The sequence below is a fragment of the Bos indicus x Bos taurus genome, chromosome 19, assembly GCF_003369695.1.
Source record: "Bos indicus x Bos taurus breed Angus x Brahman F1 hybrid chromosome 19, Bos_hybrid_MaternalHap_v2.0, whole genome shotgun sequence".
NCBI lineage: Eukaryota > Metazoa > Chordata > Mammalia > Artiodactyla > Bovidae > Bos > Bos indicus x Bos taurus.
Window position 1 is genome coordinate 43,750,342 of NC_040094.1, and position 12,860 is coordinate 43,763,201.

General features: G+C 50.5%; 2 protein-coding genes and 1 non-coding gene across 5 annotated transcripts; 2 read left to right on the plus strand and 1 right to left on the minus strand.

Annotated features, from left to right (window-relative positions):
- The first annotated feature begins 285 nt into the window (after nucleotides 1-285).
- Nucleotides 286-7,466, plus strand: MLX (MLX, MAX dimerization protein). Of its 3 annotated transcripts, none has more exons than XM_027516934.1 (8): nucleotides 286-426; nucleotides 836-872; nucleotides 1,362-1,451; nucleotides 1,719-1,825; nucleotides 2,070-2,169; nucleotides 2,382-2,481; nucleotides 2,846-3,047; nucleotides 6,328-7,466. In XM_027516934.1, the coding sequence occupies exons 1-8, from the start codon at nucleotides 385-387 to the stop codon at nucleotides 6,382-6,384; spliced, it is 735 nt and encodes a 244-aa protein (XP_027372735.1). In that variant the 5' UTR covers nucleotides 286-384; the 3' UTR covers nucleotides 6,385-7,466. The 3 variants fall into 3 exon arrangements, with proteins under 3 accessions (XP_027372735.1, XP_027372736.1, XP_027372734.1); XM_027516933.1 differs by having other exon boundaries at nucleotides 342-588; XM_027516935.1 differs by lacking the exon at nucleotides 1,362-1,451 and having other exon boundaries at nucleotides 327-426.
- On the minus strand, nucleotides 7,067-12,122 carry PSMC3IP (PSMC3 interacting protein). Its single transcript, XM_027516936.1, has 8 exons — nucleotides 11,703-12,122; nucleotides 11,514-11,614; nucleotides 11,243-11,332; nucleotides 9,036-9,147; nucleotides 8,190-8,335; nucleotides 8,023-8,076; nucleotides 7,832-7,891; nucleotides 7,067-7,737 (listed from the first exon to the last, which is right to left on the minus strand). Exons 1-8 carry the CDS (start codon nucleotides 11,734-11,736, stop codon nucleotides 7,681-7,683), a joined length of 654 nt encoding a protein of 217 aa, XP_027372737.1. The 5' UTR covers nucleotides 11,737-12,122; the 3' UTR covers nucleotides 7,067-7,680.
- TRNAE-UUC lies at nucleotides 10,673-10,745 on the plus strand. Its single transcript has one exon. It is a non-coding gene; the product is annotated as a tRNA-Glu (tRNA).
- Nucleotides 12,123-12,860: the final 738 nt, after the last annotated feature.

Below are 12,860 nucleotides of genomic sequence, written 5' to 3' on the forward strand. Positions count from 1 at the left end.
AACTCGTCCGGTCCCAGGAGCCCGCTGGGCAAGGCGGTGCGCCTGCGCTGCGACATTATGCGGACAAGCCTCTTAAAGGGACCCCGTTTCACGGAATGTGCTTCATGTCGCGGCGGCTGGAACATCTATCCTGAGCAAGAGCAGGGACTAGCGAGGAGGGTGGCCCCGAGGCCACCAGTGTCAGCTCCGACAGCAGGCGGGGCACCGTCTAGGCGGCGGCTGCGGCCGGGCGTGGGGGTTGTCCGCCGGATCACGCATGCGCAGCCGCCCCGCCCCCGCCACTGGGCTGAGGGTTGGTGGGTTTGGGTCACGTGAGCGCGCCTCGCCTCTTCCTCCAGGTCGGGGGCCCGCCTGCTGGCAGGTTTCCGGTTCGGTGGGTCGGACATGACGGAGCCGGGCGCCTCTCCGGAGGACCCCTGGGTCAAGGCAAGCCCCGTGGGCGCGCACGCCGGCGAGGGGAGGGCGGGTCGGGCTCGAGCGCGTAGGGGGTCTGGAAGACTAGGGGACTCCCTGCAGTCCCCAGAGCTACCCCCGCTCCTCGGGCCCTGGGGCTGCAGAGAAGACAGCTCTCACCCTGTGTGTGCCAAGGTGGGAAGACAACTGAGGCGTGTGCGCGCGGGTGTGAGGGGACGGGACTGGAGGGCTGGGGGCGTGGAGTGGGCGGACGGGGTCCTGCTGAGGGGCGGCGCTCCCGCGGCCTAACCGCTCTTGGCTTGGGGGGAATCCTGCGACTGCCCGCGCACCCCAAGTGTGTACGTATGTGTGTCCGTGTGTGTGTACACGCGTGCAGGGGCGGAGGAGGCCTGACGGGCTTCTCCCTTGCTCGGTGCCGCAGGTGGAGTATGCCTACAGCGACAACAGTCTGGACCCTGGTGAGTGCCTCTCGCACCCTCTTCACCTCTGGAGGGACACTGCCACCTCAGCCCGATGGATTCGCGAGGCCTTGGCAGCCATACCTGAGCACAGCCCACCGTCCCTGAGCTGAGCGGGCCTGAGCAGCGAGGGAGGCTCTGGAGGACAGGGGCAGGAAGCATCCAAGGGTGACACCTAGTTCCCTCTGCCCTGGAGCAGGGAAGTGATGGAAACAGGGCCAGCCGGTCACTCTCCATCATCACGCCCAGATGCCACTTTGTGAGCCAGGAGGTATCCTTGCAGGCCTGTGGAGCAGTGTAGACTAGGGACGGGAGCACTGCGGCATGGCACGACAGGAAGTGGGTGGCCCAGGATGGCTGGCTTTGGGGTTGAAGGAGAGAGGTCAGCATTTAGGGCTCAGGAAGCCATTGGGCCCACAGTTGTCTGAGAGCCTAGCAGAGCCCCTCCCCCTATTCTATTCCTTAGTGACTGGGGCCTCTCTTTTCCAGGGCTTTTTGTAGAAAGCACCCGCAAGGGGAGTGTAGTGTCCAGAGCTAATAGCATCGGTTCCACCAGTGCCTCTTCTGTCCCCAACACAGGTAGGCGGCAACATCTCCCCACCCGGGGAACCAGATGTGCCTTCATTTTAGTCTTTTTCTTAGACAAGGCAGCTCCTGCCTTCCACATGGGGGCGCTGTAACCCTAGTTCTAGACACAGGGTTTCACCCTCACGTCATCTAGGGCATTAGGTTCTTGTATCCATTCGCCATCTCTGGGCACCAGGTTCTTCCCAGCTGGGGAAAGTGGGCTAGCTGGGCCCCACTGGGCCCCAGAATGACCTCTTCCTGCCCCAACCCTGAGCGTAGATGACGAGGACAGCGATTACCACCAGGAGTCCTACAAGGAGTCCTACAAGGACCGGCGGCGGCGAGCACACACTCAGGCCGAGCAGAAGAGGAGGGACGCCATCAAGGTGATTGGGGGGGCCCACACCTCAGGGAGCACCTGCACACTTCAGATCCACTCTGCCCTGGCCCCGGCAGGCAGTCCCAAGCAAGCTTGGGGGCAGCTAGTCTAGGCCCTAGACGTGAACTTCTCCTTCCTTTCTACTCCTCTGAGTGAGCGAGCATGTAACTTGGTATCATGGAAGAAAAGCTGCGTGCCCGTTTGTCTTGACCCCTCCATAAAGGAACCCGTTTCCCCTGCTCTCTCCACAGAGAGGCTATGATGATCTACAGACCATCGTCCCCACCTGCCAGCAGCAGGACTTCTCCCTTGGCTCTCAGAAACTGAGCAAAGCCATCGTGCTGCAGAAGAGTATGGCCAGGAGAGCGCTGGAGGGCTTGGAGCCAAGGGGGCTGTGAGAAGGCTAGAGCCTAAGAGCCACTTTTGGCCTGGCCCGGGTGGGATGGTTTTAAGGAGGTGGGAGGCGGGGAAGTGGGGTCTGGAGGGAAGGGGAGTCAAAATCAGCCTTGTCTTTCTGTTGAGACGTCCTCTCCGCCCACCCCCTCTGCCCACCCCCACTCCAGCCATTGACTACATCCAGTTTTTGCACAAGGAGAAGAAAAAGCAGGAGGAGGAGGTATCCACGCTCCGCAAGGATGTCATGGCCCTAAAGATCATGAAAGTGTAAGGGAGGGTGTTGGGTTGGGGGAACCAGGGCATCTGGTTTTGAGGGGACTCTGAGGCCTCTTCAGTTCACACCCTGCCCTTCTTCAAAGGCCGCATCAGATGATATTCTTAGTCCCTTGTGTGGTAGGCACCACTTAATCCCAACTGTAGCAAATAATACTCTGGAAACACCAGTGGGATTTAATGAAGGAAAGGTTGGAGGGGGTAGGCCAGCACTGCTGACGTAGAAGCTGATGTTGAATCCATCCCACAAGTTCGCTGGGAATCTCCTTCCCCGGGGAGCATGGAGGGTAAGTGCTATTACTCTTCAGGGGCCAGGAGAGCTGCTGCAGCCCCTCAGGCCTGGCCTGCTCGCTTTCAGGAACTATGAGCAGATTGTGAAGGCGCACCAGGATAACCCCCATGAGGGGGAGGACCAGGTCTCGGACCAGGTCAAGTTCAACGTGTTTCAAGGCATCATGGACTCCCTCTTCCAGTCCTTCAATGCCTCCATCTCTGTGGCGAGCTTCCAGGAGCTGTCGGCCTGTGTCTTCAGCTGGATTGAGGAGCACTGTAAGCCTCAGGTACGGGGCGGCAGTAGTCACGGGGTCAGGGGCTCTTCGCTCAGGCAAAGTGACCCAAGCTGTGATTTGTTCAGAGAGGCAGGGCAGCAGCTTTTAGGTTTCTTGAGGGTATTTTTACAACTTGTATTCCTGTTTCCCTCTGCTTTCTAGCCCAGATACTCCTGTGGAGGCTTCATTTTGCAAGAATGATCTGAGCACTCACTCATGCAATGCCTTTGTTTAGTTCACATTGTGGCAAGTAACAGCAGCCTCAGGCACTGCTTGCCTGCCCAGCAAGTGAGCCCGGATCACTTGCACTTAACTTGGGGTTTTGGGAAAAGATTTAAGGCCCCCACCCTAGGCCCCCTACAGTAGTTTTCCTTGGGGTTCCTAATTATTATTTGTAATAGAGAGTGTGTTAACGGTTGACCGAGTCTTTTGAGGTCTGGTTGATTTTACTGAGGCTTGACTTGTATCTGAGATTTCTTTTTGTTTGCCAGTGTTTTTTTCTGTATAATTTAAAAAAGCGACTCTACATTTCCAGTTATCACAAAATATTGGCTGTATTCCTCATGCTGTACAACACCCCCAGTCGCTTGTACCTCCCATTCCCCCACCCTGATGTTCCCCCAACCCCCATTCCCGACTGGTAACCACTAGTTTGTCCAGCGTACTTTTTTGTTATATTCACTGGTTCTTTGTAGTTTTTTAGACTCCACTTGTAAGTGACGTCGTATAGTATTTGTCTTTCTCTGACTCGTTTCACTTAGCACAATGCTAAGTCCATATTCATTGTTTTGTCTTTTTATTTTAACTGAGAGGTATTCCGTTGTGTTTGTGTACCACATTTTTACTCATTCATCTGGGGTTTTTCTGATTTTTAAGTTTTATTGAAGTATAGTTGATTTACAATATTAATTCCTGCTGTAAGCAGTGACTCAGTTATATTCCTTTTCATATTCTTTTCCACTATGGTTTGTCCCAGATAGTAAGTTTCCTGTGCTATTCAGTGCGACCTTATTGTTTATCGTCCTACGTGTAAGTTTGTCTCTTAATGCCAAACTCCGCCTCTCCCCTACCCACCCTGCCCTCTCAACCACAAGTCTGTTCTGTATATCTTGTTTCACAGATACTTTGTGTTGTACTTTAGATTCCACATATAAGTGATATATGGTATTTGTCTTTATGACTTCCTCTGCTGATTAATATGATCATTTCTAGGTCCGTCCATGTTGCAGCAAATGGATTATTTCATTCTTTATGGCTGAGTAGTATTCCATCACACACATACACTCTGAATTAAGTGTTTTTGTTTTTTTGAATATACACACGTATTTGTTTTTTTTCAAACATGTACGTCAGGGTGGAAGTGCTGGATCATTTGGTAGCTCTTTGAGTTTTTTGAGAAATCTCTATTATTATTTTCCACAGTAGCTGCACCAATTTACATTCCCACCAGCAGTGTGCAAGAGTCCTCTTTTCTCCACATCCTTACCACCATTTATTATTTGTGTTCTTTTTGATGATAGCCATTCTGACAGGTATAAGGTGACAGATGATTGTGGTTTTGATTTACATTTCTCTGATGATTAGTGACGTTCAGCTTCATGTCCCTGTTGGACACGTGCAGTTCCTCTTTGGAAAAATGTCCATTCAGTTCTTCTGCCCATTTTTTAATTGGGATGTTTTCCAGGGATGTTTTTTGGCCATACCATGTGGCTTGTGTGATCTTAGTTCTCTGACCAGGGGTTGAACCCGGGCCACAGCAGTGAAAGCACCGAGTCCTAACCACTGGACCACGAGGGAATTCCCTAGTTGTTTTTCTGATGCTGAGTTGTTAGCTGTTTATACATGTTGACTATTAACCCCTTGTCAGTCATATCATTTGCAAATATTTTCTCCCATTCAGTAGGTTGTCTTTTTGTCAGTGGTTTCCTTTGCAGTGTAATAGCTTTTAAGTTCAACTAGGGTCCCATTTAATTTCCTTTAGGAGATGGCTCTAATAAAATATTGCTGTGATTTATGTCAGTCTTCTGCATGTGGTTTTCTCTGAGTTTTATAGTATCCAGCCTTACTTTAGGTCTTTCGTCTATTTTGAGTTTTCGTATATAGCATTAGAGAATGTTTTACTTTCATTCTTTTACATGTAGCTGTCCAGTTTTCCGAGCACCACTTATTGAACAGACTGTCTGTTCTCCACTGTGTATTCTTGCCTCCTTTGTTGTACATGAACTGACCGTGAGTGCGTGGGTTTATTTTTGGACTCTCCTGTTCCGTTGATCTTGTCTGTTTTTGTGCCAGTATCATACTGTTTTGACTACTGTAGCTTTTGTAGTAAGTATAGTTTGAAGTCAGGTCATATGATTCCTCCAGTTCTGTTCTTTCTCAAGATTATTTTGGTTATTCAGGGTCTTTTGTGTTTCCATACAACATTTAAAGTTATTTGTTCTGGTTCTGTGAAAAATGCCGTTAGTATTTTGATAGGGACTGCACTGGGTCTTTAGATTGCCTTGGGTAGATGGTCATGTTAACCATGTTGAGTCTCCAGCCAAACAACAGGTTGTGTCTTTCTGTTTGTGTCCAGTTTCTTTCATCAGGATCTTCCTCTGAGTACAGGTCTTTGCCTCCTTAGGTAGGTTTATTCCTAGGTCTTTTATTTTTGATGTGATGGTAAATGGGATTGTTTCCTACATTTCTCTTTGATCCTTCATTGTTAAAGAAATGCAAGAGATTTCTGTACATCAGTGTAGTATTCTGCAACTTTACGAATTCATTGTTGAGCTCTAGTAGTTTTCTGATGGTGTCTTTAGAACTTTCCATGTTTAATATCTTGTCGGCTGCAAACAGTTTTATTTTTTCCTTCCCAATTTGGATTCCTTTTATTTCTTCTCCAATTAGTGTAACTAGGAGTTCCAAGACTATGTTGAATAAAAATGGTGAGACTGGGCATCCGTGTTTTGTTCCTGATTTTAGAAGAAATGCTTTCAGCTGAAGCCATGTCCCAAATTTTTATTGCAAAACACCATGAACATACTGCAGCATTGCAAGTTTTACAATGAACCCTCAAATACCCCCGCCTAAAGTATACCATTAGTCATTTCTGTATTTGCTTTATCACAGAGCAATGCATCTCAGCCTATTTTGGGGGCATGTGCAAAGTAAACTGTAGCCATCAGTGCTTTCCAGGGGCTTTTTATTTTAATGGTACTCTAAAGAGCGCACCTGGCCCAGGCAGGTGTCACTGAGCAGCTCTGTGCCCTCCTTGACTGTCATCTCTTTCTTTCTGTGCGGCCCTCACCAGACCCTACGGGAAATTGTGATTGGCGTCCTGCACCAACTGAAGAACCAGCTTTACTGACCAACTCTTGGAACCTGCAGAACAGCCAGCAAGAGGCTTTGAGTCTCCTACTTGGCCATGGAGCCACTGGGCTTATGAGAGTGGACTGTGGCACTGCACACTAGTGAGCTGCTTTCTCCTCAGTGTTTGGCTCCCCAGCTTCCTCCATGCCCTCCCCCGCCTTCATTGAATTGGTGGGGGGAGAGTATTATGAAAGCTTTAATTTATTTGACCATAGATCTCAAACCTACCTAGTCTTTCCCCCCCCCATAGAAGTCCTCAGGATAGAGGTCTGCTCTTGGCACCCTAAAGAGCTCCTGGCCTCTCCCCTTTTTTGAAGCCTGGAATTCCTGCTCATATTTGGTAACTACTATTTGCCTGTTCTGGTGTCTCTGGCAACACTGAGCCAGTGCAGCCATTTGGCAGTAGTTGGATGGGAAGAAGGGAGTAAGAGGAAGTACTCCCACAGCCATGAGGGGTGGAAGGCGGCCTCATGCCTAGGCTAGGGCTGCCTGGTCAGTCCAAGGTGAGGCCAGAGCTTTTTCTGGCCAACTCAGGGCAGGGCTGCCAGGTTCCTGCCCTTGCCCCCTACTCCACTGCCTCCCTGCTCTGGGTGGTAGAGGGAAGCAACCTCCCCACCCACTCCTGCCCTCTGTCCCCACAGGCAGCAGCAGTGCACAACAAAGTCAAGTGTGACACAACACTACATATTAAATGTCTTTAATTTTTCTAAACAATGCAATTTTGCTAAAGTTACAATTTTGGAAAAGTAACTGGCCCCCAGACTATTTGCAGCCTTTCTGTCAAGTGTATCTGGCCCTCTACCGTCTCAGTGCTTCCTACGTTTCTCCCAGGACTTGGGGGAGTGAAGGTGGGTAGAGGAGATTCTTTAAAGGCCTTCTGACTTGCAGAGCCCAGGAGAATCCTGGGTAAGGCCCTGGGCTTCTTGAATGCTGTGTCTGGCAGCCTCTCTCTGCCCTTGTTCCCAAGCTCCCTTTTGCCTTCCTCAGGTTTGATAGTTGGGAGGTGTGATTATCCAGAGGAAATGAAATATTTTTGTATCAAATTATATTACAATAAATATTGCCAAATGCTGTCCTTTAGCGTTGTTCCACATTTAAGTGTTTAGTTTAAGCAGTTGACAAGTGGCTGATGAAATAAGCATGCCCATCCTCTCTGGGCCACCTGTGCTCCCTCCCTCCACCCAGTACTCTGGTGTGTGCCCAAAGGTGGGCACCACCAGGAACAACAAAAGAGCTGACCTAAACACGGCAGCCAGTCCAGAACGTCTGTTCCCAGTCCTGCCGGGGGAGCCTTTCAGGGATCTGGGAGCTTGACGTTGTGATCTTCATCCGTCTCTATCCCAACTTCCTCCTGTGGGGCAGCGAGACAAGAGAATGAGACCGCCTTGGATCAAAGTCCCAGGGGAGCAAGGGAGGGGGAGCAAGGGAGGGCGAGCACCACTTACAAAGAACTGCTTCTTGCTCTTGGGGTATCCTTCAAGGATGGCATCAGACAGCTCTGTTGCCTGAGAAGAAATAAGACCACCCCGTTTCAGATGCCAGTACTGGGCATGCCTGACGGGCCCCTGAAACGAGGCAGCTGTGTCCCTGGGGGCTGCTATCGTCCAGGGCGTTCCTAGAGCTCCCCTACACTTACCATCCTCTTGCGCTGCCTCCACTCCTTGTGGTACTTCTGCCTCTCCTTGTACACCTAGACGGGGAAACAGGTTCCTTTGAGCCCACAGCAGCTGCTGGGGTCAACCCTCTTCCTCACTTCGAACCTGCAGAGGCAGCCCTCCCTGCTCCGCCTCCCTCCCAGCCCACCTGCTCTTTCTCTTCCGGAGTCACGTGGTTGGTGGCCGCTTTGATGTTCTTCAGTCTTTCTCTGTAGCCAGCACATTCCTTCTTTAGCTCCTCAATCTCTTTCTGCATCTCCGGTGTGGTCAGGGCACTAGTTAACTCCTTCAGCTCTAAAACCACACCTCCCTGAAGTCAATGGCTACCCTGAGGTAGGAGACGAGGCCTCCACCTTGCTCTGGGCTCTCTCCATACGGGGTTCAGAATGGGTCCTATATTCTGGAAAGCCTCAAGAAAGACTAATGTTTACCAAATTACCAGTTTATTCCAGTTTTCTTTCCTCCTAAATCTACAAACAGTTGGGGAGTGTAAGTTCGAGTAGACTATTAGCTGTAGTCAATTAAATAGGCAGAATAAAGGGGAGTGTGGGAACCGTGTATTGGTATCACAGTAGGGAACATAAATGTCCCTTGCCCATTTGTCTTCAAAAGCCATTAGTTGTGACACATTAAGTTGAATGTGACACCTGTGTTGTTGTTATTTAGTGGCTAAGTCGTGTCTGACTCTTGCGACCCTCGACTGCAGACTGGTCCTCTGTCCATGGGATTCTCCAGGCAAGAATACTGGAGTGGGTTGCCATTTCCTTCTCCAGGGGATCTTCCTGACCCAGGGATTGAACCCCTGTTTCCTGCATTGAATGGTGGATTCTTTTACCACTGAGCCACCAGGGAAGCCCATAATGCCTGTGGCAGCCTAGCAAAGGGATCTCTGCTGCGAGATGTCACTGCACTCAATAAATCCTGCACTTAGTAATCCCTGACCTTGGGACCAACCCTGACAGTAGGGGCACCTTCCAGGGGCTGCCAGTCCTACCAGCCTCCATGTGGCGGCAGCTCTGCTGCAAGCTCTGCACCTTAGCCGTGAGAGCCAAGATTTTGGCATCCAGGCCTTGGAGGTCAGCATCACTGACCACGTCAAACTGGTCCTGCCAGAGACAAAAGGAAAAACAGAAGCAGGCTGATGGGAGGCACAAGAGGGGACCCACATCTGGGAAGGCAATGTTCATATACACTTGAAAATCTGGGGCTCCCCAACCCTCCAGAGGGCCCAGGAAGGTAGTGGGAGGGTACTTCTGAACAGTCGTTCAGTCTGGAACCTGTTTCCTCAAAAAGCTACAAGAAAGAACAAGTTGAAACCTGCTATTCGTCCTCAGGGGCTTTGAGGTGTGGGATCCTGACCAATAGAACAGAAATAATCTTGCAGTTTACTAGCAAAACTACTCACTGGGCTGAAGGAGTAAAGAAACATTCTTTTAAAGGGGCTGATACCTAATTACAGGTTTCCACAGTAGTAAGAATCAAGACAGGTGAAGAGGCATGGTGGAAGGTATTCAGATAAGGACATCAGTGAGTCTGAGGCGCCCCTTCCATGTGAGCAGCTGCTAGAAAAGGCCTGTGCTGGGGCTCAGCGGCATCCTGTCAGTTGGTGATGGGAAGCAGGATAGAAAGAACTGGAATGCCACCCTGAGCAGTTTGGACTCTACAATCAAGTGCAGTAAACCATTAAGGCAGAAGGCAGCACTACAACCTGCAGGCCAAATCCTGCCAGATGCATGTTTTTAAAAACACAAAATTTATGGAAACATAGCCATACCCATTCATCTACATACTGTGTGTGGCTGGTTTTGCCCTACAATGGTAGACTTGAATGCCACTGACAGCTGTGCAGCTGCAACAAAAGACCACCAGGTCTGCAAAGCATAAAAATATTAACTGGCCCTTTACAGGAAAAAAAACCGGCCAACTTCTTTATGGAATCTTCAGTACAGCAGTAATATAATGAAACCTACTTTAGGGAAATTAGCCTTGACAGTGGATGTTAAATCTTGTAGGAGTACTGAGTAAAGGAAGATGGATGACAAATGGGGTCTGCTTTAGAAGAGCTTCAGTTTTGTAATGGAGGCAAGTGAAAGACAATTAAAATAGAGGATGCCTCAAAGAGGTGAGTGCCTGAGGAAGGCAGTTAGTTCAGAGCAGTAAGGAAGGTTTCCAGAGGTGATGCCTGAGTGAAATCCTAATGGATGAGTAAGAGTTAGCTAGGCAGAGGAAGAAGGGACTCCAAAACCCGGGCAGAGGAAGGACAACAAGCAAAGGCCACAGAAGTTAAATACATCTAAATGGGCTAGTATTGATGGATGGAGAAATAACCAGGACAGGAGAGGCTGGAGCCAACTCTCTGAGTGCCTTTTATCTGTTCTAAGGAGCACTGGAATTTTTGGTAGGGAAATGGCATAACTAGAGTTGCACGTACATAGATTATTCTGGCTGCAATGTTTAAGATATGTGTAAGGAGCCCAGGCGATCAGGAGGATACTGCAATAGACGAGGAACACCTGAAGCACAGCAGTGGTGGCAGCTGGAAAGGAGAGGATGGAGTCAAGAAAGGAGAAACACCTAGGCTTGACGGCTGACTAGGCGTGTAAAATAAGGAAGAATAATTTCCCAGGGAATTCCCTGGTGGTCCAGTGGTTAGGACTCAGTGCTTTCACTGCTGAGGGCCCGGGTTCGATCCCTGGTTGGGAAATGAAGATCCCACAAGCTGTGTGGTGAGGCCAACCAAAAACAAAAAGAATGACTCCCTACTCTCTGGCCTGGGTGAAGAATGATTCCGTTAGGGAGAAGAACACAAAAGGAGCCGGTTTAGGGGCGAAATGAAGCATTCTACTTTGGCAATATTGATTCTGATGGGTCTGAAGGGGGTCTGGGCCGCAAACAGAAGGAAAACTATTTGGCAGACTGGTTCTCATTCTAGATGACTGGGAATAAGAACTTCCACGCGTAAATGGACCTCGACAGCAACAATTCAGGATTTTCTGTCATCGATCATATTTCAAGTCTGGAAATCTAGTGAAGTCTGGACGACAGCAAAGGGAGTCCACACTTTGTCCTGAAGGTTGGCTGGGGCCCTTTAAATGACCTAAGACGGGTGAATTTCACTGGATGCTTCAATTCTCCCAAATAGAGTTCATACTAGGGGCTGACTGACCTAATGCCGGGCTCTCATACATCTGTTTTCCTCACCTGGTCCGCAAAGTATATCTTCTGCTTGCCATACATCTTCTCTTTGATTTTGCCTTGTTGCGCCAGCTGCTCCAGCGCCTTCACCACCGCCTGACAGAGGCGAGAGGACGGAGCAATCAGGAGAGGGACTTTGGGAGCCGGAAGGATGTCACCGATGATGGGGGAAGCGCCAGACAAGCCTTAGGAAGCCCTGGGCTAAAATGGCAACCTGGAGGTGCAGGACCCTGGGGGTCCCAGGGGAGGTCCCGGGGTCCCAAGAGAGGGTTCTCACCGTCTTGCCCAGCCCATGTTCCCGCTGCAGGTTCCCGAACACGTCCTGGGCACTGTAGGGCCGGTTCTGCTCCTGTAGGTACTTCAGCAGGATCCCGGAGGCTACGGATAGAGACAAGGCTGGAAGGGGGGTCCTTCAACCGACCCCAACCCACCCTCCTCCCGGTCTCCCAGCTCCCACGGCTGTTACCTCCCGCGGCAGCTTCTGACCGGCCTTTACTCATGGCTTTTCCCGCCACCAAACTCCGAAAACCGGACGTTGTAGTTGCTCGGGGTAACGGCTCCTTCCGGCAAAGGGCAGGGCGGGCCTCAAGTGTGATTGGCTGGGGGCAGCCTTCGCGAGGAGCGGAGCGGATCGGCCCTTCCCGGGCACCGTACTTCAGCTCGGCCTGCTCTAGGGAGTCCGGCTCCCGCCCCAGCGGCCTGCGTCTCTGCTGGAGAGGTGGGATGTACGCTTCGAACCTCTCTCTTCCTCCCTTCGGAACCAGGGCTGTAGGGAATCACGCCTTGGAGTCTCGGGACCCAGCTCCAGCGGCCGCTGAGCACTCGTGACCTTGAGCTGGACTGAATATTTGAGTGGAAAGGAATCTCGGCATCAGCTCCCGCTGGGCAAGTGACTTGCTCAAGGTCACAGTTACCCAAAGGCGTGTCCCGTCCCACGGCCCAAGCCTTTCTCTCGGTTTTTATCTTTTGTAAAACGGGAACAAGAGGTGCTTGCGGGGGGTGGGGGGTTGTGAAGACTTAATAGAACGACGCGTAGACGCCCTGCAAGGAATAACGCTGCGTTTGTTTGCCCGTTACCGAGCTTCTCACGCAGGGGGCGCTCAGCACACGCTGTGGTTGAAGGTATGGTTGGGAGGGGGCTGATCGTAAGCCACAAAGCTTGTAGAAGTTTCTTTTTGGCAGAGACAGTCTTAGGGCAACACCTGACAGGTGCTTTCCATTCCTGCCCACAGTGGCGAGTGGGACAAAGCCTTAAAATAAGTTATTTCTAGTTTCTGAGGTCAGCTGAAGGCCAAAGAACAGCTGTTCCTGCAGCTCAAAGAATCCAGTGGGGCATGGTGCTACTTTTAAAAGCCTCTATTACCTCAAATCTCATTAGCCTTTTAAACCTGTATTCCTCTTCACACGTTTAGCGGACAATATTAAGAATTAGAAATGATGGAACTGCAGGTTAGATGCCCGCCAGGAGTGCCGGTTATGCTGTCTGGGCTCTCCGGTTAGCTTCCTACCATGGTGATTTTTCTGGCCGTCACAGAACAAAAAACCGAGGATGAGCAAGTGGGTCCTTCACACACTGGGCTTTCTTTGAGGCTGTCACCTCCTCTAATAACATCTCAGATTAGCA

Excerpts from the sequence above, each read along its gene's own strand:
- PSMC3IP (XM_027516936.1), bottom strand. The coding sequence starts at position 11,736 with ATGAGTAAAGGCCGGTCAGAAGCTGCCGCGGGAG. Across the intron at positions 9,148-11,242 it reads AGATATACTTTGCGGACCAG|GACCAGTTTGACGTGGTCAG; the intron begins GTGAGGAAAACA and ends TGTCTCTGGCAG. Across the intron at positions 7,892-8,022 it reads GGAGGCAGCGCAAGAGGATG|GCAACAGAGCTGTCTGATGC; the intron begins GTAAGTGTAGGG and ends ATTTCTTCTCAG.
- MLX (XM_027516933.1), top strand. The coding sequence starts at position 385 with ATGACGGAGCCGGGCGCCTCTCCGGAGGACCCCTGGGTCAAGGCAAGC. Across the intron at positions 2,170-2,381 it reads AGCCATCGTGCTGCAGAAGA|CCATTGACTACATCCAGTTT; the intron begins GTATGGCCAGGA and ends CCCCCACTCCAG. Across the intron at positions 2,482-2,845 it reads GCCCTAAAGATCATGAAAGT|GAACTATGAGCAGATTGTGA; the intron begins GTAAGGGAGGGT and ends GCTCGCTTTCAG.